A 25301-nucleotide genomic window follows, 5' to 3' on the forward strand; every position below is an offset into this window, starting at 1 on the left:
AGGCCGCTGAGCGGCGGGTGGCACCGGGGCCCGGGAGGAGGGCGGCAGCTGCCCTCGCACCGGGGAGACTTCGGGAGGATGGGGAAAGGGGGAAGAGCACAGAGGGGAGGATTATCCACGGACACAGCTTGTCCCCTTTTCACTGCATTTAACAATAAAGCAGTAGCTATAGCAACGGGGTTAATTAATGCACCCGATTTGCATAACTAAAAACTCCGAACCCATTCAAACCTTGCCGATATTTTCATTCTTAAACCTGGCTGGCAAGGCTGCGCTCTTATGGCAAGGGGAACCCAAACAAACACAGCCATACATAGGGATTGCTCTGCTCGCAGAGGGACGCAGGTACCCCCAGGACGTGGCACAGAAAGAGCGCTCAAAGCCATCCCTCAGCCCTGGCTTCTGCAGCCTGTCCTGCCAGGGAGGCTCCCAGAGCCATTTGCTCCACATACCTTTATTCCCCCTGAAAGCATTGCCATTTGCGAACAAGCATGTGGAAAACAACAGAAAAAATAGGGACTGAAGCGTCCTTCAAAAAAATAAATCACAGTGGAAAAAGTGATTTTCAGAGATGGAGGGAATAAAGCACATTCCAAGAGAGAGGGGGTAAGGAGATAGGCAATGTAAAGGTTTCAGACTATCGTATAACCAGAGGGGGAAATGTCTTCTCACCACAAACATGCATCTGCATGATGTCTAGACAGTCATAAAAAGGGCAATTAAAGTACTGCAGGCTGCAGTAAGCTAATGTCTCTCCCAGTCTAAACAGTTGAAACATACTGTACTAACTTTGAAGAAAAAAAAAAAAAAAAAAAAAAAAAAAAAGAATAGAAAGACAAGTTTGTAAGGAAAAATGTTTTGAAATTCAGTTTTAAATAAGCCAGTAAATTAATTCAACCTTGTCAAATCTTTGCCTTATAACATATCAAATATTCCGCCTGCGTCCTGTCTAGACTGCGATAACAAAGGGCATTTAAAGCCCGGCAAGATGCACTGACAGAGTAGCCATTTAAAGATGCAGTATTGCTTTCTCCATCTAAAACGATTTGTCAGATGGAGTTAAAACGAAAATGATAAGTAATCACTCTGGTTCACAACCATTTCAAAAGGAAAAAAACCCACAAAAACCCCACAGCTCATAGATATAAATCCCACTGAAATCATTCTAATGCATCATCCAGTGGGATTTGTTTGGCCTTTTTTTTTTTTTTTGATGGCATTTGCTTATTTTTATTTTGTTAATCTGCAGCTCACGCATTTCTAAACAGGAGTGTACTAGGTTTGAGAAAGCCATCTCCAAGTATTAATTGATTTATTGAAACAGAACGATGACTTGTGGAGACACTATTATAGCTCCAAGTGTTAACACTATAAAAATCATTTTTTTTATTTATTTACTTAGAAGAAAAGTCATAAACTTTCTCACAGTGGCAAAACTGACCAGTCTCCATCACTGATACAGTTCACTCTGGGCAGTCACTGTCCCCAGGAGAGCAAGAGAAAAAGAAAAGTTAAAGCAAACTATGTGGGTCTGCACTGCATGGTTTTTTACTGAGAAAGGTCAGTTTTCTGGAAAAAAACAAAAGCAGATTTAATCCTGTCCAACACAATAAACATTCTCCTCCCTTACTGAGCTCTATCAGCTGTTGGAGAACCAAAGTCTCAAAATAAAAAAAAGAAAAAAAAAAAAAAAAAAAAAAAAAGTAAGCAAAATAGCTGATCTGGCTTAACAGGACAGCTAATGCTGCCCACGGTGGAGCAAGTGCCCTGCAGGCCTCCAGCGACCCTACAGGCAGCCACTTTTAACAAAATGCAAGACTGGTATTTAAAGACTTAATTTTGTTGTGACATGGCGTGACCAGATGCCCCTGGGGAGGGAGGGAGGGGGCTGGGGTGTGCCAGCCCTGATCCAACCACACCATACGGCTGCTTCTGGGGGGGGGACACAGACACTGGGGAGTCACCCCTGAAAGTTCAAAACCATGTTGACTGCCATTCCCCTCTGCTCCTCACCCTATAGCATCCCACCACCTCCTCCTTTGCACCTCCCTCTGTCTCCCCACCCTTGTTTCTTAATTATTATTTTAATAAGACTGTTTCCAACTTCACTGTTCATTCCGCAATAGCCCCAGGGCTACAACTGTTCATTAGACAGAATTTCTGCCTTAATTGCACTGACGCAGATGTGTAGGTTATCTGGAAGAAATTACTAAAATGAGCAGTAAAGAATGGGGCTGGATGCTTTTCTTCCCTTATGGAGAGTTTAACTTATTTTCCCCTGCGCTCCACACAAGCAGCATCATTTGGTGGGTTTGCAGAAGAATTAACCCCGCATTTTTCCCACTGCCATGGTGCATACAGGTGCAGTTTGCTCCCCACACAGCTTTAGGATTTCTGAAGGGGTAAGAAGGGCAGGTTTGCCTTCAGGGGCTGCAGAGGAGGAGCCCAAAGCCACCCAACCCACAGGTTCTGCAGCACAGCTCCTCCACAGCAGCCCAGCTGCCCCTGCAGAGGAGCAGGGAGCTGACACCAACAAGCATTGGTGGGACAAACCATGTCCTCCTTCCCCCAAGTTCCTTGGGCAGCACAAATCCACGACTTTTTCACAGACTGGTTTTGGTTGGAAGGGACCTGAAAGATCATCTAGTTTCAATGCCCTCTGCATAGGCAACCTTCCACTAGATCAGGTTGCTCCAAGCCCCAACCAACCTGGCCTTGAACATTTCCATGGATGGGGCATCCACAATGCCTCTGGAAGACATGTTCCAGTGTCTTATCATCCTCACAGCAAAGAATTTCTTCCTAACATCCAAGCTAAATCTATCCTCTTGCAGCTTGAAACTGTCCTCCCTCACCCCATCACTCCATGCCCTTGCAAAAAGTCCCTTTTCAGCTTTCCTGTAGACCCTTCAAGTACTAGAAGGTGCTCTAAAGTCTCCCCAAAACCTTCTCTTCCCCAGGCTGAACAACTCCAACTCTCTCAGCCTTTCTTCATAGAGAGGTGCTCCAGACCTCTGATCAGCCTCATGGCCCTCAACTGAGAGTGGAAGTAACAAGACCACAGATAAAGCTTTGTGGAAGAAATTAACTCTCAGGTTTTGCCCTAAGGATAAAACAAGGTGTCTGATGAATGCTCAGCTGCAGTCACCCCACTTCTCTGTTGCCATGGTTTTCAGCCACTCTGGAATCACAGACCTTCAGTAAGATGTGGAAGCACCAAACGCCAGTGGGACAGAAGGCAATGCCATCACTGCCCAACTTCTTGTGAAGGTGCCAGGATTGGGGTGGGAAACAGGGTCCCTCAGTCCCCTCTCACTCTCTTCAAGAAGGTAAATCACCAGACATAGAAAAATGTCATAATTTCTGCTCAGCAGCATCCAAGCTTCAAACCCGCCACGGCTGTGCAGCTGTCAAATCAACCATGGAGTTTACATGAACTTCCTCTGCAATTCATGTTGGCAAGAGCCAGACACATAATAGCCTCGGATTCATGGAGAAAGAGCTGCCAGTGTTATTTCTATTTAAAAACCTCTTCTTGAGCTTCATACACTCATTCTTCACACATAATGCACATGCACATACACACACAATGTAGAAGTGAGCCAGATCCAGGAGCATTCCCCTTCACCAAGAGTACTGCCTAATAGTAATTTCATTTTTTGGCTCACTGTTACTATTTAACAGATTTTAATTCAATAATAAAAAGTATGATCCTGCCTTTTTTTAAAATGTCTTCTTGCCAGGAAGGAGAAAAAAAGAAAAAAGAGAAAAAGAAACTCTTGCTATCAATTTATTTATCAAACCATTCCCTCCCCCTTACCTTCCACCCTCCAGGCCAGGGAAAGGCTGAAGCTACCAGACCACTCAGTCAGCCAGGGTGGGCTGGGGCAGGGGGAACAAGCAGATGCACATCAAGGGTTCAAGTCCCATCCGTGAATATGTAAAAAATGCCATTAAAAATATCTCCTTTGACAAACTTGATCTTTGAGTTAAAGGATGAAAGAATTTCACAAATGCTTCATGGCAAAAAATTCTGCATTAAAGGGAAAAGAAAACAACAACCCTTCCTTTGTTGCTAGGGGACTTACTTGCTTTGTATCTGCTGAAAACCTTCAAAATTCCACCATTGTATTTTAACAAAACCCCGAGACAGAAGCATCTCATGCTAAAAATCAAGAGACAGAGTTCATCAGTTCCATCCCTCATTTGTAAGTACTTTGCTCAGGCCTGACTTCGTTTTGTATCTTGGTCCTCGATGCTTTTTGGCAGTTTGCTCCAGACTTACTGGCAAGGGCTAAAAGGTTTCTATTTAGCTGGTGTCAGCTGAGCATCTGTGCCTGGGAGAACTGGAGTGGGGGTGATCCCGGCTGCATTTCAAAAGCACATTTCTTTTTGGGAGCTGCCACAAATAATTTAAAATCTAAGTGTGTTTGGGTAGCGGGGTGAGTCCCTCCGGAGGGGACCCCGCTGCCATCCTGAGCGGAACGAGTGTGATTCTGCGAAGGATTCCTGCCCAGCGGATGGGAAAAGGATCTGGGAACGCTCCTTAACCTGTGACCCTGGTAACAAAAGGCAGGGAGAGCGTCTAGACCTCCAGTCTGACGGGGAGTGAAGGGGAGCATTGTGCTGCTGGCACAAGGGCTGCCTCAGACAAGGCAGGCACAGAGGCACTGCAGGACCCCAGCAGCCAGGCAGCCCCCAGCTGTGGCCAGCAGCAGGCATCACCCCCAAAACACACCAGGTGATGGAGGGAGGGAGAGAGGCCATGCACAGCCCACCCTTTCTTGCTGGTGCAGCTTTCAGAGCAGCTCTCAGTCCCCAGCACAGCTGGATTCTAGTGGAGATGAAGGGGTTCATTGGATCTCCAGCCTGACCAGCCCATGGTTTCCCTGTGCTTCCCTCGCACCATCCTCACACTGCAAAACACAACCATCCTGCAACTGCTCCATGCAGATCACCTACAGGAAAGAGAAAAAAAAAAAAAAAAAAAGAAAAAGCTTCCTTCCACAGAGCCTTGATTTTCTGCTTTCCCCATCTGTCTCAGTTAAAAGGGGACAAACCAAAATGTTCCCTCTCTGCCAAGACTAGAGATCAGCATTCAGAAAAGCTGAAGTGGAGACCCAGCTCTACCACACAGAGCTCGTGGGACCCTGGACAAGCCTCTTGGCTTCCCAGCATTGCAGGTCCCCATGTATAAAAATGCAAACACCCTAAATAAACACTAGAGCTAATGGCAGGTTACTGCCAGGGAAATGCATGAAGAGAAAACCAATGACCTATTAAAAGGCCTCTTTCATCTCTGCCAGGAAGAAACACTATTACCCAGTGCTTAAAAAGATGCATTAGAGAAGAGAGAGCAGCCAGGGGTTAAGGACAGCCCTGGCAGAGCAGCAGGGGAAAGTGCTCCTGGACAGCCATCCCCATGACCCCTTAGGACAAGGGGTTTTTTAGGGTGCTCCCACACCCTTGACGTGCACTTAGCTGTGCCACCACAGGCAGTGGCACCTGCCCCAAGTGTATCAGCAGACAGTGGGGCTGGTCCCACACCAAAACCTGCCAACCTGCACATCAGAACTTTGGGCAAAACAAAATTTATTAGTATCACTCTTCCCAAAGGAAAAACAAGTACCTCTCAGAAACCAGTTTTTCTTCCAGAAGACGTGCTCTAACCCAACAGGTGAAATCAGAGGAACCCACAAGTACAGGGGTGGTGGGACTGCACCAACCATCATCAGGACTCAACCAGCCAAGGAGCACTCCACCACTTGGGACCTGCAACCCCTGACACAACCAGCAGCTACCTCAGCCAGCTGCAGGGAAACCTCTATCCTTCTGTCACCCCTACATTGGACCTTTGAAGCTATACCTGGAGCCAAGCAAAAACAGCCTCAGCAGCTGAGATAGTTTATATAGCCTCTCAAGGCCCATCATCTTCTGATGAGAGGTGAAATAATAGCAGCTGATGGTGAATACATTGAATTCAGAGAAAGAGAGGAGTTTTATTATCATGATAGCCACCTGGTGCCAATCCTTCACAAACACACTCTACCTGAAAAAAGATGAGGGACAGGGAGTTTCTGCTCCCTCTGCCTCCATCACATCCTACCCCATCTCCAAAACACCATCCCTCCTGCAGCAACTCCTTCCCCAGCTGCTCCAGGTCCTGAGGCCACCCAGCTGCCTGCAGAGCCAGAAGCTGGAGCAGAACCTGACATGTTGGCAGCAGGGTGAGATGTCACACACCTGCAGTCTCAGAGAGGTCCAGCCCAAACTTTCTTGCAGCCCAGCACCTGCCATGGCAGCAGCTCATCTTCTGACAACTGCATGTGATTTATTTTTGGTACAAATGCACGAGGAGACTGAGAGATCCTACACTGGGATTTTATCAGCAGTATGCAGCTATGGAAACAAACCCATTTAGACTAATATAACAAAATGCCCAAACCCACAACAATAAAATAAAGAACAATGTATGTGGGCATTTTCACAGGGGAACACTGCAGCAAATACAGAACGTGACCCTGCTTCTGGGAAACAGGAGGTTTAGAATTCACACAAACCTCTGAGAAATCAGCAGACCATGCATTTTTTTATCTCATTATGTATTTTGCCTCGTGAATTTTGTTCTGTGTAAACCCTCCACCCCTTTTTTTTTTTTTTTTTGGAGAGCTCAAGGACTACCTCTTCCCCTAAATCAGATGAGTAGCTCCTTGATGAGGGCATCTCCTCTTCACCCCCCATACCCATGCCCAGCCACCTTCTGTGAGAAGCTGAAGAGCTGACACAAAACCCAACAGGAATTGCAGCACCCCTGTTTGCTCCCTGTGGGGAGGATGGGAGGAAGCAGGTGTTGGAGGTGGCCATGTCTGGAAAAAGTGGCTCAGGCTGTAGCTACAGACAAGGACCCAGACAACAAAGGCGACACAAAAAAGCCACCCAGTAGAGGCAGCCATGTCTGGCAGACAGCAGCTTTCAGAAGCCCAGGGAGAGTTTCTGGACATGCCTCGGTGTCTGCAAACACAGCTCCTTGCTGGGAGCACAATTAAGCCAGCAGCAGGATTGAGAAAGCATCCATCCAGTAAGATTAAAAAAACCCAAAGAGTACAGGAGTGCAGCAAAGCAGCAAGCTACTGGAGACTGCAGGGAACAGCTTTACAACAACAACAAAAAAATTATTTAATTTTCTGTTATCCGTATTCTGAGAAAGCCACATGTTTTCACTTGCATCTTTGCCTCCCTCCCTGAGGCACAAACACACACAAAATGGGACAGGGACAACCAGGGAAAGCAGGCAGAGCAGCACAGCCAGAACACATCCCTGCTCACACACATTCTGAAATCACAGGACAAGAAAATGTGTGCAAGTTTTACAACAGTCAAGCAACAACCAACACCTTTTGCTCGAGTGAAGACATTCAGAGCTACTGGGGTTCCTGCCCGGAGGATCTGCTGAAATCTGTCATTTAAAGCATTAATCTAAATATCAGGGAATCACTGATTGCTGCAGGCAGTTTCCCTATGGAGTGGGGTGAGTGTCCCAGCACTGTGTCTGCCTGGCTGCTCTCAGGCTCCTGCTGCTCCCCTGCCTGATGTCTGCACCACAATAATGGTAACACCACTGGTGGGACCAGTGCTGTCTTCCAGCTTTTTTTGCATAAGCAAGGACTGTTTTGATGTAAAACTAGATTGTGCCATCAGGCTTGACATAAAACAACTGAAATAATTTTTTGGTGTAATTTTAGGTTATGACTTTTACTAACAGATGCTTGATGAAAGCCAAATGAATGATTTGCAGGTATTATAAGCATGCTAAACACCTGAGCATGTTACAAGCCAAGGTCATAAGCACTATTGACTCCCCAGGCTCTATAACAATTGATTAGCCATTTACTAAAATCACCTATTCAACAACTGCTAACTATTTAGTCAGTCCTTCCCAAGCAGGCTTGGGACACCATGTTTGAGCAAAGATGCCTTACTTCTATGGCAGCCTCATAAACTCAGTTCTAAACTGAGATACCCCATAAATGTTAGAACAATGTCTTTTTAAATCAGCAAAGGGTCTTTTGCAAACAATTTCAGCTCAAATCCAGCAGCCTGGTTCAACAGGGCTCCCAGCACCCGGTTTTGTCTGTCCCAAACAAGGGCAGCTCCTGCCACACTCAACAGAAGTCTGACATGCCATGACTTATAGAGATTCAGGTTGTCACACTACTTTCCCAAGATACAGTGGAAGCTTTTTCTCCCTCAAGGTAAAGCTGCTCATTAGTTCACCAGAGTAACAGCAAATGGAAGAGAACTCGTGCTTAAAGAGACATTCAGCTTTTGAAAACTTTTCCACATTGAACAGCAGAAGAAAAAAATCCCATCCATGATTACCAAAGTGCAGCCAGCTATCGACAGACAAAAATTACCAGGTCTGCACAATCATGGCTGCATCCCCCCCCTGTACCCCCCAAAGCAGGAACCTGCTGCTCCTAGGGAAAGGCAACATACCACCCATTTCGTCAAGCAAGTAACCGGGGTGTTTATAGTACAGCAGCTACAATCATGCAATCAGCCTTCATAATTAGATTTGGCAACTCTTGAAATACTTCACTTACCCAGTTTACCTGGAAAGGTGCGACCTAAACATTCAGTGCCTGGAGACATTTGAAAGAAAAACAGAAAGCATCTGTCAGTGATAGGAGCCACCTCCAACTGGCTGCAACACACACCCCAGCTCCCCTCCTGGGGACTCATTCCTCAAGAGCTCCCCTGTAGCCAACCAGGGCTGACATCTCCACCCATGCCTACCACCTCTGCAGCAGCCAGAAGTACCAAAAGCACCACTTGCTGGGTCTCACCACTCCTGGTAAGGACTCCACATACTTTGCCCACACCAGAAGCTGCAGCACGAGGTCCTGTTCCTTGCCAGTCATGCCAGCCATGCCATGCCCCAGAACCACTCTCCTTCAGCACTTGCAGCCCAACCCATCTGATGAGATGCCAAAGCCTTACAAAGGTTTGTGAAGTTTTTGGAATCACTCAGCCCACCCCAGAGACCTCCTTGCCACATCCAACAGTGTCAGACAGCCTGTCCTGGCCCTGGACAGCACTGAGCACTTCAAGGTGCTGGTGGGCTATTTGTCATGTGCATGTCCTCTGCAAACATACACAGCTGAGCCCCACATGTTGCTGAGCCCTGGTGAAAGCTCAGGGTGTCCTGACACCCCATCCCCAGTGCAGGGAGGAGCAGAAGGTGTGGGGTGCTGAAGAGGAAGAATCACAACAATGACTCACACAAAATCCCAGATGCAGTGCCCAGGAATTGTGTTTTCAACAAAGCAGCAAGACAGTTTGGAACAAATGAAAATTAGTGACATCTCTCTGGCCTGTCAGTGAGCAATGCTTTGCTATCTGCACAACTGAGGAGCTGATGGGACATGGCTCCCCCTCAGCATCCCCAGGCACAACCCTTATGACCTAAGAGCCACCGCAGGGGATTTCACCAGAGAAGCCCTGCAGGGGGGACTTTTTTTTTATGAGGCCTGTAAAAACTGTCTATCACTGATAATGGTTAATTGGTACTAATTAGTACCTGCCACATTCTGATGCCAAAGGAGGCCTACTGCCTTATAAAAGTGGCCTTTAACCCGACAGTCAGGGAGGGTCCCAGCACCAGACACCTCAGGGTGCGCACACATCGCCCACCTCCTCTCCCAATCACCATGCTGCAGATACCAGTGCCCAAGAGTAGGCTGGGAGGTTCCAGAGGGTTATATTAACTCATCGTTCCTCCCAAATCAAGTTTTAAAAAGTTAACTTGCCATGCACCTGAGAGCACAGAGATAAGCAACTTTCTCACCCCAGGAAAAGATTAAGGGTGAGAGAGTCACTGCGAATTACTGCAGCAGCTAAATAACTTGAGACCTGCAGGCTGGGAGGCAGCTCACTGATTTTAAGTCAGGCTGATTTAGAGGAACAAGTTCAGATGTATTGCAAATCAATGCTTTGTGAGCAGGAGGCATTAAAAGGTGACCATGCAGATGTGCAGTGTTGGCTGCACTCCCATAGGCAGCCGAGAGCCTCTCTGCTCCTGCACAGCACTGTGATGGAGAGGGCACCAACATCAATCATTATGAGAAGGGGAGGAATTCTGCTGAGCCAAAAACCAATGTGTAGCAACAAGCCGTGACAAGCTGTGACCTCCTGTTCCTTGTCCTCGCTTCTCCGTAGCCAGCTCACTCCACAAAGCCCAAAAAGGGCTGGGAGGCTGAGAAAAGGGTGGGGGGCCAAGAGAAAAGTAGAGGCTGACAAAAAGTGGAGGCAAAAAAAAATAATCTTACGAGGCCCAAAAAGGTGAGGAATTCAAAGGCAAGTTGGAGGCTGAGGAAAAGAGCCTCAGTGTCTGCAGCTAGCTAGATCAAGATCAGTTGTTCCCTAATTAAACTTCTGAAAGTGTGGAAAGCAACATCTCTCCCCACACCCTGCTCCACCACACAGGTGATATCCCTGCTGGTGCTTGGTGCTGTGCACACCCCAGCTGTGACACCCTGGGCACACAGGAGCACCCTGCCCTGCCATGTGTGGTCTCATCCAAAACATTTTGGTAATGGCCTGGGATGCAGAAGAGAAGCAAGTCTCAACCCTCTGAAGTTAGGTGGGATTTTAGGACGATGCTTCTTGCCTGGCTCTCACGTGTTCACGTTGGCCTTTGGTTTAGCCTCGCATTTTCCCAACTTCTGAAATGGAAATGAGAATTTGCCCTTAAAGTCAGTGCTTTAAACTTGACCATAGCCACCTCAGCTCTACTCCCTTCTTCCATATATGCATAACTTTTTTTTTCTTAATGCAATCATCAGCAGGGAAGAGATAGAGTGGCTGAGCAGTCAGCACATATTCCCTGTGGATCAGTGCCCAGAGCCCTTCTGCAGCCACAGTCCTGCCAGACGACTCCATGTGAAGGGTGGCTCACACTGTCTGCCTACCAGCAGCAAGGAACCAGTAATTACACTGGCTGGACCAACACCTGCTAGTGGTTTTGTCTTACACTGTTTGTGCAACCAAATAGGCTGCCAAGAAAACAAAGATGTACTTAGTCCAAACAGGTGAAAACATGAAACAGGGGATGGAGCTGCTGCGTTTGTTCCACAATACCTATGTGCAACACATGCTGGGAAATGGTATTTGGATTACTCTGCAAGAAGTCTCCAAAAGCAGGTGAAAGCACTGCATGCACTGAAAAGACAAGGCTTGGCACTGGGAAGAAGGAAGAGGATTGCCTTTCTCTGGAACACAGCTCCTAGATCTGGCCTCGTGCCGTGGGGCAGAGCTCTTTGCTGGGCAACAGAACCAGCACCAAAAAATCCCAGTTTGCCAACAGCAGGGCCAGGACAGTCCTGCAGAACTGGGCACCCCACACAGGATGGCATACAGGACAGGGAAGGCAAATACCCCAAAAGACCACAGGTAGCCACCCCAAAGGAGCACTTGGGTCAGCCTCAACCTTTGCTGCCTTTCTGCAGGAAAGCCAGGATCAGCTCCTAACTGCACCATATCAGACTCAAAGATGTTTCCCCATCGGCAGATGGGATTTATTGTCCATGATTTGTCCTGGAATAAAAACATCAGCCCCACCTCTTGCAGCCCATTTACTGAAAGCCACAAAACATTAAATAGAGGCAAAAAGTGTATCCCAGCAACATCTGGAATTTATCCCTTCTTCTGCAAAAAAATATCACGCCCTATTCTTTTTGAGAAAGAAAAGTGATTATATAGAATTATAATGCTGGAAGAAGATAGAGAAGAGCAGAGATTTTCTTTGAAATGCTGTTTGGACAATTAAACTGATAGTTTCAAAGAAGCAGCAAATCATATCTCAGCTTCTTCTACCCTGTCTCACAGTGCCAGGCTTTCCTCCCATGTGTTGGCTAAGACACTCTGAGGAAAGCATCATTTTTCATCCTTGCAAGACCTTTGGTAAGCTAGAATGAAAACCCTCTCTAAGTCCTAACTGGGTGAAGATGCACCAAATTTAAAAACTACTCTTCCAACTCCTGCCAGCAAGATTCAGAGGAGCCTTGTTTTCTTTGGAGAAAAGCTACTTGGGGACCAGATTTCCAAATGAGGACAGGTCAATCCTTACTCAAGAGAGCCAACGCTCCATCTCCCCAGAAAGAAGAACGGAAAGTCTTTAAATATAGAAACAGGAAAGACTATCTGGATTCATATGAGGATGCAAGGTCAAAACACAGTATCCTCCACTTCCTCAGGCTCCCGATCCCAGAACAGCTGGGTCACAGCCCCACAGCATCTCCCAGCCTCAGCCATGATCAGGGAAGCTTAAATTTCAGGGGGAAACACGCCCCATCCTTCCCCAAGGGGGGAAGCAAAGCAGTCACTCCCACACCAAGATCACAGAAATGCTTCCAGTTAATTTAAATTAACTGCATTGGAAAATAAAGCTGCAGTTCACTGCAAAAGCTGCATGTTCAAGGCTACGGGGATACAGCTGCATGAGTTTTGCATTTTTCACCTGTGAGTGGTTACAACTGTAGTAAGAATCACCCCTTCCCCTGCCTAGCACCCACTGGTCAAGGGCTGCACAGAGAAAGGGAAGGGCAAGTGCAGGGCAAAGGGCTGCTCCAGACACCTTTTGAACCATGCAGAGCCTCTGAAAACCACAGGTAAGTCTGATTTTACAAATGAGGGCAATGCTGTTCCTTGAACTGGTCTCATTACTAGAGCTCCTCAACCCCCATCTCCTTGGCTGCATGTGGACTGGATGCAGGATTTCATCAGGACATTAAACTCAGAAGCTCTAAAATCGCTGTGCAAAAAAACCAATTATGCCTATTTTCGTAACAGCCAATTTAAGCTTGTATTTAGGTCCCCTCATATACCCCCACGTTACATAAAGCATTTCTTCCACTTGAAATGTAGCTTTCTAAAGGCCATTTTGCTTAATTTAATAGATGCTTAACGTGGGTCTGCAAATCTCTAGAAGCGTAACCAAGGAAGACACATGGCTGCAAGATACAGCGTGATCCCTTCCAGAGCAAACAGAATAAGAGAGGATGAAAAGCATCTCCAAACCCATGAACCTGCTGTGACTGGAGTGCACTTGTGATCTGAAGAGCAGCAAAACCCCAAGGTCAAGTCAAAAGAGAAATTCCTGAACATCTGCACATGGCTGTTAACCCACTCGAGCCCAGCTGGCACTCTGCAGGCTGCACGGCAGGATGGATCCTTCCCTCCATGCAGAACCAAATGAGCTGAACTGAGCCCACTCAGGCATGCTTTGAAACAGCTACTTTCTGAACCTAAATTAAATACACGCAGTCATCTTTAAAAAAATTAAAAATCTGCACTAATGAACAGCTCGTAGTGAAGCTATTAAATCCAGGCTGTCCCATTACACTTATTATTCCTTACAATTCAGACCTGGATGGCACGTCAATGGATGCTGAGAAATATTTATCAAGAAAACCCAGGAGAATGATGAGGATTAAAAGCTATCAGCAAGACAGAGCACGTTTTCTATCCCCATGGTTTGTTCTGCACCTTCCTCAGAGCATGTGGGACCCCAGCCAGAGACTTCTGCTCCCTCTTATTCAGAGCCCATCCCTGATGTATCAACAGGACAACCAGCACCTCCATTCACATCAAAAGCTGCAAAAGGTGCAATTTGTATATACTACCACAAATAAGTCACACTAGAGAAATATAAAACATTGATTGTATTACACACCAGTGATCAGTATCATCAAGTGTTACACACCTTGCGTGTGCCTGAGCACGCTGGAAAGGGAGACACGGAATGAAAAAATGCATCTTCCAATTCAAGCAAACTCCCATTACAGTAATATAACTGTAACAATACTAGTGAAATTCCTGTTTATTATACAGGAAATTATTGCAATTTAAGACCATTTTACTCTGAATTGTGTGAAGCAAGTGTTCATAAATCATGTTGTTCCTTAAGCGTACTAAAGGTAGCACCTAACAGGCCCAAGTGCTTTCAGAGCTCAGTGCTTAAAGAGTCTAATCTGTATATGCTGGTCTAAGTTATTGAAGCCAGGAGACCACCTTTGGTGAGGTGGAATAATGGTGGAAAGAATCACAGAAACCACAGAAAGATCAGGGCCTGCTCTTCCAGGAAAGTATCTGAGATATGATACCGAGCCCTTGCAGCCCAGGCCAGTACAGGGTACACTGATGCTCTCCAACTCCCAGGGTATCCGCTCTCCTTAAACCAATACTTATGAAGAGCACAGGCAAACCCAGCCTGGTTTCAAACTTAGAGTGTGAACCGAGAACAAGCCCAGCCCTGGGTCATTTATGCTGCTGAGCTGTGAGTTTCATCCCACAGCTCTAATGGCCAGAGGTACCCCCAGCAGCATGGGACACACAGCCAGCAGGGTGTGGGGGGCTTGGGGCACAGCTTTTTTAAAGTAAGAAATAACAATATTAATCATAACATTAAACACAAGCCATTAAGAGGAAGAAGTTCCAAGCTCACTCATTGCAGAGCCCAGCCTGCAGCAGACCCGCTGGTCAGCAGCTGCAGCAGCTTCCCTGGGACTCGTCCTCAGCAGCTGAAGCCATGGGTGCCTGGCACACAGATGGAAGAGGCAGCAAGCAAATTCAGGAGGATGGTTGTAGGGACTCAGGCTTGGAAATGTTAGTCTTAACGCTCAGCAGTTAGATGTCTTTTGGGAATTCATCCAAATGGCACTGCTTCCTTCCCACTTGCCCTGCAGGTAAATCGAGCATGTGGCTTACACAATCTGTTGACTTAAATAAAGCAAGGGCAGAAGAAGAAAGCTGTTCAGACATCAGGAAAGGCTCATCAGTCCTGTGGGTGAAAGTCTGGGTCACTTCCCCCTCTACAGCATGCTTGGGGTGTCAGCCAGGACCCTGTCTCCCTCCATGAGAGCACCTGCTGCGAGGGTGCAGCAGAACTGGGCACAGTATTCAAAGTGTCAGTAAAAGGACAACAAGGACATGTTGCCAAGTTCTTCCATATTTTTGGCCAATGCAGATGCTTAAATTCAATTTACAGAAATTTGAGTACATGAGCTCTGTGCTTCAGTCAAATCCTTTGAAATCAAACACAACTGAGCAGCAACTGAACGAATCTCTCAGGTAGATGGGGCCACAGCTGCTTCCAAACCTCCTGGTGCTGGTTCAGCTGTGCCCCAAGCTCACCTCCAGAATAACACTCATCCATCCTGCAGACATGAGATGTTTTTAAAGCACTGTGAGATCACCATGTGCTCTGCCAGCACAAGATGTTGATGGGTACAAGTATCTCAGATGCAAAACCAGCTGTGTGGTTGTGACTTGTGTGTTGTGGCTGCAGTGTGTGAGACTGAAGAGCAGGCAGGCACTGGCAGAAAGCAGTCAGCAGTGAGCCCACCAGCTGCCCTCAGCCATACACCCCAGCAGTGCTTCTTGACCCTAATATTTTCTATTCCTAGTCTCAAACTCTCCCTTCTCACAATCAGCTCAAGTGTCAGCCGCAGGACCCAGCTCCTCCAACTACAAGCAGTGTAGGAGCAAGCTGCCTTCCCCAAAGCACAAGACTAAAATCTGAAAAAAGCAATTCTGACAGGGCTGCAGCCAGGGCCCTTTGTTAGCAGAGCTACAATGGGGAAAATTAATTTTCACAATTAGTGAAATGGGACAGAAATGGGATCGTAAGATCCAGGTTGTCTTCCCTCAGATTTTATAGCACCGAAGATGCATTTGGAAGGGAAACCAACACATCTCACCACCACTGTCCCTACTAAGATGTTGCACAGCCATTCTGCTTGGTGTGCAAATGCAAAACCCTACCACTGATCACCACCAGCAAGTTAATTAAGCACTAGACCAAATTCTGCATGTAAAGCATATAATGACTGAGGTCTGCAACAGCAAGGAGCAGGACTTTGTGACTACAAATACCCATAGTGCAAATCAATGGCTAAATATCTAGGAAGGTAGAAGAGTCTATGATGGTAGTCATGATGGTGAGCTCCTCAGAAGGCAAGCTAGACACCCAATTCATCTCTCGTATCAGACGTATGTTAGCATTTAAATTAGACCTACTGTTGTGATCTTCAGCAATGAGCAGATGTGGTTTTGAGTAATGGTTAGTGTTACTTAATCAGTTGTATTCACTAATGCAATTGACACCTATTCCATCACCCTTAATACACCCACTTCTTTCCCCGATACCATAAATAGATTAGAAAAGTTTCTGCAGATGGCCATGACCCCATTTGTTTGTGCACTTAGCCATGTATGAATCACTCTTGGCTTGTAGCAGCACTCTGGAACTACTGAAAGATAACCAGTCAGCACAGACACCAATAAATGAATCATGCTTTCCACAAGACCAAACCTTTGGGCTTTTACAGACTCCAATTACAAAGTAAGAAGAAAAGAACAAAGAAATTACTCAGTCTATTTGCACAAAGTCATGCAGAGTTGATTCATAGTTTTACAGAATTATTACTGACAATCATTTGTAGGGGGTTAGAGTAACAAACCAGCTACTTAACATATTGGACAGAATGGAGAGATGGCGAAGAATCCCCAGACCACGTCCTGCATATATTCTTGAAAAGTAGTATTGATTTTTGTGCAAGTACCTCTTTTCATTCTTGGTATGCTCCAAGCCTGAGGGTTAATCTGTTTTCATTCTCCAAGGCTAAATTCTGCTTTGCTGGGTTGCTTGGGCCAAGTTTGCAAATGTGGGAAATCCTGTTGCACCTGCCGAGGTGCACAGACCTCACGCCAGCAAGCCAACCAGCACAGGCACAATTAATTCCTCAGCACTGCGGGCACGAGCAGGGTCTCGTGAAAGGGTTGCACAAGTGCCATGTGCAACACTTGCCTTTCTCCAGGTACATTTTTGAATGTAAGATGCAAGTGAAAAAAGAGCCAGCCTGAGACATTTTATTAAAGATATGTGCGAGACCGAATCCGCTGAATACAAATGTGTGAACCATTTGAAAGCGCTGGGAAGGGACATCTACCAACACTGACAATTTGTGAGGCAAGTTTCAAAGGATGTGCAAGGTACCTTTATGTAACACCACAGCCTGACACACTCTCATACTGCACACAGAGAAAAGAACACCCTCTTCTAGGTGGTGCACAGGCCTAGTCTTTGCATCAATGAAAAACTGGAAGTACTTGGAGAAAAAAAGGGGATACTGTATCAACTATGACCTCATCAATGCTACCCCTTGCTGTATGCAGTGAAAAGGCAGTGTGAAGTTAGGAAAATCTGAAAGTGATGGTAGAAGTTGGTGCCAACCTGAGCCTGCAATACACACCAGTGCACTGCCTGTAGCACTTCTCAGCATGTCCACTGAATTCACAAGCCTCAGGGCCACGCAGCCTCACATGCTCCAAATCAGCATCCTGTACCAGAAGAATATGCAGAGTAACAAGGATAACATCCAACTGAACAAAGTCACTGACAGTTTGGAAAGGATGTAAGTTAATGTATACACAGTGCTGTCTGTCAAAGGTCTTCCAGTGATGCCACCCGCTACATGTAACTCAAGACCCACAGGCTAACTCAGCTTGCAGACAAAACTTGTGCTCTCTTCTACACTCTCTTCTACCAGCTGAACTTGGTCCACCAGAGAGCTGCCAGTTTAGAGTCACAGTTCAGGAGAGGCCAAAAACAGCACCACAAGAGCTACCACAGCTCTAAATCAGCTTGGGAAAACTGCTTATTTGTCTTCACCCTTAAGGCTGCTATCTTCCGAGAGAAACAAAGCCTACCCCATTACAAGAAGGAAAGATGCAAGATTTAAATGAAAACCTTAATAAAAATTCCCAGTTCCTACCCTCTCTCCTACTCTACCCATACTACATAAATTAATGCAACAAGCTCAAGAATATGTGGGCAACCTTCGCCCTCCAACAAGAGTTTATCTGAGGATGTGCTGTAGATAGAAGGGGAAGAAAAACGTTCCCAGTAGCACCATTACAGCAGCATCATGCTGTCTTTAGAAAGCTTGAGACTCTAGAATAAAAGTACAACCGAAGACTAAAAGGATACATGTGCTGAATAGTAACATGTCCTTTAAAAAAAAAAAAAAAAAAGCTAAATCAGAAACCTGCAATATTAGGTGGATGCTTTGGTAAATACTGTAGAATGTACTGCAGAAAAAATGCTAACACAAGCTTAGGTTCCATACTAGAGATATTTCAAAAGATTTGCAATGCTTTGATAGTATGTAACATCTCTACTGATTTCCTTTTTGGTGTAATCATAAATTTACCATAGTAGCCAAAAGATCTGGGATGAACTACAAGTTCTAGCTGGCTCCGAAGCCAACAAGAATAATGTGTGCAGTTACTATTTTCTCTCAAAACATACCTCTGCAAAACTGACTTAATATGAGAAAAGAAATAGTGAAACTGTCATTACAAAGAAGCATTTAAAATGCAGATCAAAGTGCTGCCTTAGAAGCTGTATTCCTTGCCAAATCATCAAAGCTCTCTTTACTCTCAATAGCTCCCCAAATCCTCTGATTCGGATGATAAACTTCTACTGTGGAAATCTATCTGCTTTTAAAAAAAAACAAACATAAAACCCAAACCCAACAACTCCTTTCTCTGGTTACCAACTATTTCATTAACCAGTTCATTTTGAACTGCGTTCTTGTATTACTAAATCAATTAACTTCCACTAATGCATTTATGCCTGTACACAGACACTGCCCTGATACTTTTCCAAGTATTGGGAACTTGTCAGCTTGTATGTGGCCTCATCCTGCAAGTGCTGAAGTGCCAACAGCTCTGGGAGCTTATTCCTGCCACGGCAGCACTGTGCTAAATGCCAGCATTGCTGATACACCGCTCCACTGCACCTGCACTCACCCATCACTCCTCAAGGAGCTCCGAGACCACTGTAATGCTCAGTGCAGCAAGAGTGCAGCAATGCAGCAGCCCACATAATCAGCTCTGAAGGACAGAAATGAGTGGTCAGATGCTGCTCTCCCTGGGGAGCCTTGTCCTGAAATTCTCCCCGTTCCTCTCTGGGGCCAGACTCAGCCGCGCTGCTCGCAGCAGGAGCGGGTCTCTGATGTGTTTCCTCACCTGGGATCTGCCCAAGTGACCTACCTTCTGCCACCCGAAATAATTATAAAATAATCACCAAGCAATTTAGTCACAGAGACGGGAAGAATACCACATAAAACATCCCTCTCAACATTAATAATTCCTTTGCTTTATGAATGTCTGGAAGTGTGCTCATGGTGTGAACCAAGTTTCCACTTATTTGCAGCAAAGTACCTCTCTCCTCACAGGCTTTCTTGCTTTGATGAAACATGCCAACAACATGTTCCACGTACCAGAGAACTTGAGGGATCTGATAAGACAAACTGCACGCCACGCACGGGATCTCCTTCCAGGAAGCAAACTGTAGTCAGCTTTTACAAGACACACCACTGCAAATAATTGACCATTTTTAGCAAATCAGGCTTACCAAATTCTGATGGTTGCTATTACCCGAAACAAGATCAACAGACTTGACTATACAATGAGCTACTCAGGAAAAAAGCTGGATTGTAATTACTGGCTACTAGTGACACCATGTATTTTGGTACTTCCCTTGGAAAGGCCTTCCCATATCCATCTATTTATAATTTAGTTTTACAAATTCATCCTAAAACTGTGTTTACCCAGCTACCAGCTCTCAGGCCAGGAAATCTAAAAATGTTAGTTATTTGGTGAGCAACAGCAAATAAAAATAAGTAAGAACAGGGATCTGAAGTTACTCTTCTCTCCATCTGCAAAGCAAGCAGCAGTATGGATAATTCAATATCCTCAAAATTTAGAAGTGATCTCAGACCATACCTTGGGAATTCCTGTTTTAAGGAAAATAATATGGTTCCATGTTCCCACACACTCTTCAGTGCCTGTCATCTCACAACCACAACCTGAAAGCATACTAACTAAATAAAATGAAGGCATCCAAAGGCTTATTCAAGGGGTAGGGATACCTTCATGGCAGAGGGTAACAGGCCTTAATGTGTCAAACATCATCCTCTGAATATGCCCTCAAACTGACTGAAAAGAAAGAATTACCTATGTAATGTCTACAGTCTGCATGATGTTTAATCACCGCTAATTATACAGGATCACCTTTGGTGCTATGTGTGCCAGCCCTGCTGTACAGCACAACACAATCCAAGTGTCCACCCAGAGGAGAAAAAAAAGTTTGACTATTCCCCCCCATTTTCTCCTGTGTCTTTTCATTCTCCCACTGCACACCAATTATAAAACATTAGATTAAAATCACTGAGGGCACAAAATAAACTATAATTTTAAGACCCCTGTGCTCTCCGGGCTCAGGGAATTAGGATTTTTCCTGCTGTCCTGGCTGTGAGAGATGGGACCTGCAGAGCTGGGACTGCAGTCTGGCAGGGTCTCCAGGGATGATGGCCAAGGGCAAAGACAGTCCTAAGGCTACTGTCAGCAAAAGCCATCCATGCTGTGCTCCTCCTGAGTTGTACCTTGGGATGCTGATCTCAATAAAAAGTAATGCTTGTCATGGAGACGTGGCCGGAGCCAGACATGGGGACCTCCCTGGCTGGGCTGGAGTCCAACAGAGGTACCACGAACTAAGCACACTCTGTGCAAACACTCCCTGGCTTTGCTACAACGCTGGTAGCAGCTCTGGCTTCCTTCTGTGTCCCTACCTCCTGGTGGAAAACTTGCATGGAGGAATAAAGAAGTACATGGTTATTATCCACTCTGCCCTGGAAGACGCCATGACTGCCATTGACACAGTGTCAGGAAAGAAAAGTTATTTGCCAGAAAAGCAGTCTGAAGTGGAAAGGAGATGTGATCCCTGGTTGAGCCATCTGTGTTTGGTTTGTTATTAAACCAAAGAATGTGAAAACCTAGAAGTCCTGCCTGGACAGAAACCCTCTCTCTCACAGCTTGCTCACCCCATGCCACTCAGACACCGGCATCAGAGAGCTGCTGCCAGCCGAGGGGAACAGCCTCACCTCCCAAGAGAGACCCAACAGCACCTCTGAAACTCCCAAATGCTCCAGCTAACACTCCTGCATGACCAAAGCCCCTGCCAAAAGCCACCCTGCTCTCATGCCCCGCGGCTGAAGTCATCCTCCCACAGGGACTCCCGGGTGCCCTCAGTGGCAGCATCCTCATCCTTGGCACCCAAACCCCCTGGAGAAGACCCTCAGGGGTGTGAAGCAGCGCTGGCACGGGCATCACCCCCCTCCCATGGCAGCGGGCAGGCGCTGAGCTGGGCAAGGAGCAGGGAGGCAGGCGTGCTGCCCTGCGCCAAATAATTAGTTATTTACAGACTCTTCCGCCACCACAATCACCCCTGACCTCTTTCACCCAGCCGAGGCGATTAAGAGACCACTGCCGCAGACGTCTGGCTGCTTAACACCACCCGGCATATTGGCACTCGGGCCTCGGTGGTGGCGGGCGAGACTCCGTGCGCCCCCGCCCCCAAAAAGCCCTTTTATAATCCTAATCTGGGAGCGCCACACACAGAAACCAGCTGCTTCCTCCACCGCAGCGCTGCAGCCTGCCATACGGAATAAAGCCTGCAAAGAAATATTTTTGGGGGCTCAGTTGTACGGTTAACGTAATGAGAGGGTTCAGTTAAAAAGAGTTTACAGTCGTGCCGCCTTCCCGAAGCGTTCCCAGTGTGGTAACTTTTGGATAGAAAATAAAATACCACCCGGTGGCTGCTGCTCTGAGGTTCCCTCAAAATCGTGTTAGAAAGATAAACGAAATCAAGCAGTCGGAGAGGGGAGAAAGATGTGTAATGGATTTACCTCGGGAAGGCTCAACTCTGTCCTTTCCACTGAACCCAGGTAGAGGAAGCGATCAGGTAACAGCCCCTGCAGTGCAACCAAAGCCCTCCTGTAGCACTGAGGTGAGCTAATGCTGCCCGCCATTGGCAGGGAATAAATAAATAAATAACACCGGCGATAGAGAAACCTATCTGAAAACAAAATTAGGAAAGGCAGCATTAAGGGAGCTTGAGCCAAGGCTCCAGGGAGCAAATGGGAACTCAGTGCCTGAGCGTGAGGACCATAGAGCCCAGTGGCTGACACAGGGGGATGGGTGCAGTGCTGGCAGGGGACAAGCCAGGGAAAGACCTCGGAAGCCTCAGGCAACAGACTCCCAAAACACCCATCTGAATTCAGGCAACGTGTCCTCCTGTGTACTCCGCTGTCCCCAGCCTCCCACACACCCCTATCCCTAACTGGCACCTGCCTGTTACCAGGCCTTCACACGCTGAAAAAAGATAGGAAAATTATAAAATACGCTATTTCTAAAAAAGTCAAGGAATTAAATTAAAAGCTTGAATTGTTCCAACAAAACCTCATGCCAAGAGTTAGACTGGAAAAGAAGCTCTTCTTCAAAAGACATTAGATATTTTAATTCACAACTTTTATCATAACCATGAGCCTTGATCAGACACAAAATAAAGTCTCTCATCCTTGCAGTTCTGTGGGGCTGACACAAAAAAGAACTGTATCTTCATTATTTATACACTGCTATTGGTATGCACATCTAGCCTGGCTTGTTAAAGTCAGGGAAGAATAATGGTCTATTCAGTACCGGTAGTGTTAATAAAATCAGGCAAATCCAGCTTAGTTTTGTCTGAACACGAATGAGATTAAATCAAGATTAAATGTGCATACAGTACAAAGGGTATGGTTTATGCTAAAATACAGAATGAACACGTTTCAGTACCCAGTATACAAATGCCTACAGACCTTCTCCAGGACTCAGACACCTGAATTAAACAACAATGAAACTGGAGAAGGCAAAGGCAGATGACACTGGACAAAAGCCATCCAAAATACCAAGGAACAGATGCTGGCTCCAAAATACTGCTCTGCAACCCTGATGGAGGTAACGGGGCAAATCCTGTGCTAGCAGAAAAAGGCACAGCGCAGCTGACTTTCCCCTACACACACCGAGCGCGAGCCTACCCCACAGCAATGCCAGGAATATATGCAAAATCAAGACTCTTTCCCAAGTTTTCATTTTGGGCCATTTTGCATTAGTCTGTGTTGGGTGTAGATTTCACAGCACAGAGCAGCGGGTTAAGCAGGGCACAGTCCTGACAACCCACCCTGCCTGGGATGCCTTGAAGCTTCCCTTTACAGAAAATACGATTCACCTTAAATTGCCAGAGAAAACAACTCATTTCTCTTTCCTCAGCAACACTCCTTCTCTCTCACCTCCACGCACTCAATTTCCAAGAGGGGCAGAGCAAACAGAAAAGTAGTGGATATTTAGGTCAGGCACTGAACTTGCTGCTAGTCTGCGAGGGCTGAAAAATATTAATAAGAAAAGGCAAATAGTCCTACATAACAAAAAGCCCCCAGGGGCTGGAGGCGGGGGGAACAGGTTCCCACATATAAACCCTACTCGGGTCTCCGAAGCGCAGTGCTCCCCCCACCCCAATAAGGAGAGGAAAGCGATTTACACCGGGGTTAGGGAAGACCCCCGGGAGGAGGCTCGAGGGTCGGGCCCTCCAGCATCACCTCCCGGGAGGAGGGAAACGCTCGGGGCAGGAGAGGCTGCACCAGCAGGAGCATCGCGGGGGCTGCGCCGCGGGGGAAGGGGCGAGATGCGGGCAGTGATGGAGCCGGGATGGGGAAGAGCTGGGATTTCACACACCGATGCTGGGAGGGAGAGCGGGGAAAGGAGAGCCCGGGAGCGGCCACGCTCCGCAAGCAGCCCGGGAAGGCTGTGCCCGGGGCCACTGTGCCGGGACCCACCCGCCCGCCCCCGGTGTCGCTCACTGTCACGCCGTGTCACACCCGCCCAGACACCCCAAGAGCAACAGATGAGAGATAAGAGCTCGCACGTAAAATAGGGGGAAAAAAACAAAACCCAAACACTCAGAGAAAGCCCACCGCAGCGAAGGGTCCCGGCGCTGCCGGGAGACCCCGCGGAAACTTCCCTGCCCGAGGCGGGGGCACTGCGCGGCCGCCGGAGCCTCTTACACACCCGCACCCTCCCGCACCCGAGAAGTCGGGGCCGGCCCCGCGGCAGCAGCAGGACAAGTACTTACTGATCTCCATGCTCTGGAACAAAGACCTTTTGCAGTTGCATGTGCAGGACACATTGGGCTGAATAGCTACGGCCGTGCTGTTCAGACCCATGAAGTTATACATTTAAAAAAAAAAAAAAAAGGAAGAAAAAAAAAAAAAAAAGGCGACGGCGACACAAAGAACTTCACGACCGCCGAGCGCTCTCCGGGCAGCACCACATAAAGCCGGGGCTCCTCCTCGGCGCGCGGGGGGGGGAGAGGGGGGAGGGAAATGCAGCTGCGATCAAAAATTGGAAATAAAAAACCCAACCCGGCGCGGCGCAGCGCCCCCCGCAGCGGCTCGGCTCGGTTCTGGCTAAGCTCGGCAGGGCACGGCACGGCTCGGCTCAGCTGCTGCTCCGCGCCCCCTCCGGCCCGGGAAGCGGCTGGGCTGGGCCCGGTGTCCGCAGCCCCTCACTTTTGTGGGACGCGACGCGGTGGGAGCGCGGTGGAGGAGCGCGGTGGAGGAGCGCGGCCCGCCCGCTCCTCGCTCCCCGCTCCCGCCGCTCCCGCCCCCCGAGCTCATTCACGGCCACGGGGACGCGGCCGCGCGCCGCCGCCAGCCGCGGGCGGGCGCCGTGACGTCAGCGCCAGACGGGGACTGCCCCCCCCTTCCCCTTCCCCCCCCTTCTCCCGCGCCGGCGGCTGCCCCGTCCCCGCAGCCCCGGGTGTCCCTGGGGACAGCACCGGGTGTCCCTGGGGATAGCGCCGGTCTGGCGCTGACTGCGGGGCAGGGAGCGGCTGTCCCGCAGCAGGGGGCGGGTGGGGTCTCGCCCACCCCCACCGCCATTGAACCTGGTGTTTTATCAAGGGCCCGGCACCCTCCCCCCCGCCCCGCCGCCACCCCCGATCCCGGCTCCCTGCACCCACCGCTCCCGTCCTCCGCCGGCCCCTGCTGGGATCTCGCGGGGAGTTCGTAAATCAGCCCTAAAAGCGTCCGGGCTTTGGGCACCCTGCGGGGACGCCGCATCAAGCCCGGCTCAGCCCCACGGCGCCCACCGACTGCTGAGACCCCTTCGGCCGCAGCACAAGAGCTTTCGGCTTCCCCACATACTGCCCAAAATGCACCGTTTCAAAACAAAAGGGAAAAAGGGGACGTTAGATAAGAAACTTGGGAAGCGGCGGGGGGGGAAACTCCCAAGTACCAATCTGGCCATGGCTGCACTAGGTGCAAATTCTGCCGTTGGCTCCGATTCCAATGATGCTGCTT

The 25301-nt window shown here is 47.8% G+C and overlaps 1 protein-coding gene across 3 annotated transcripts in view; it reads right to left on the bottom strand.

Annotated features, from left to right (window-relative positions):
• Positions 1-24582, bottom strand: part of PMEPA1 (prostate transmembrane protein, androgen induced 1) — a 47421-nt gene extending 22839 nt beyond the window's left edge. Inside the window, exons 1-2 of one of the 3 annotated variants that reach the window (XM_030463130.1) lie at positions 24074-24582; positions 8604-8642 (exon numbers count right to left, since the gene is read on the bottom strand). In XM_030463130.1, coding sequence (XP_030318990.1) covers positions 8604-8642; positions 24074-24176 — 142 coding nt within the window. In that variant the 5' untranslated portion in view covers positions 24177-24582. The remainder of the gene's footprint in view (positions 1-8603; positions 8643-24073) is intronic. The other 2 variants (XM_030463128.1, XM_030463131.1) reach the window with 2 other exon arrangements.
• Positions 24583-25301: the final 719 nt, after the last annotated feature.

This window comes from Calypte anna, chromosome 20 (assembly GCF_003957555.1).
Source record: "Calypte anna isolate BGI_N300 chromosome 20, bCalAnn1_v1.p, whole genome shotgun sequence".
Classification (NCBI taxonomy): Eukaryota; Metazoa; Chordata; class Aves; order Apodiformes; family Trochilidae; genus Calypte; species Calypte anna.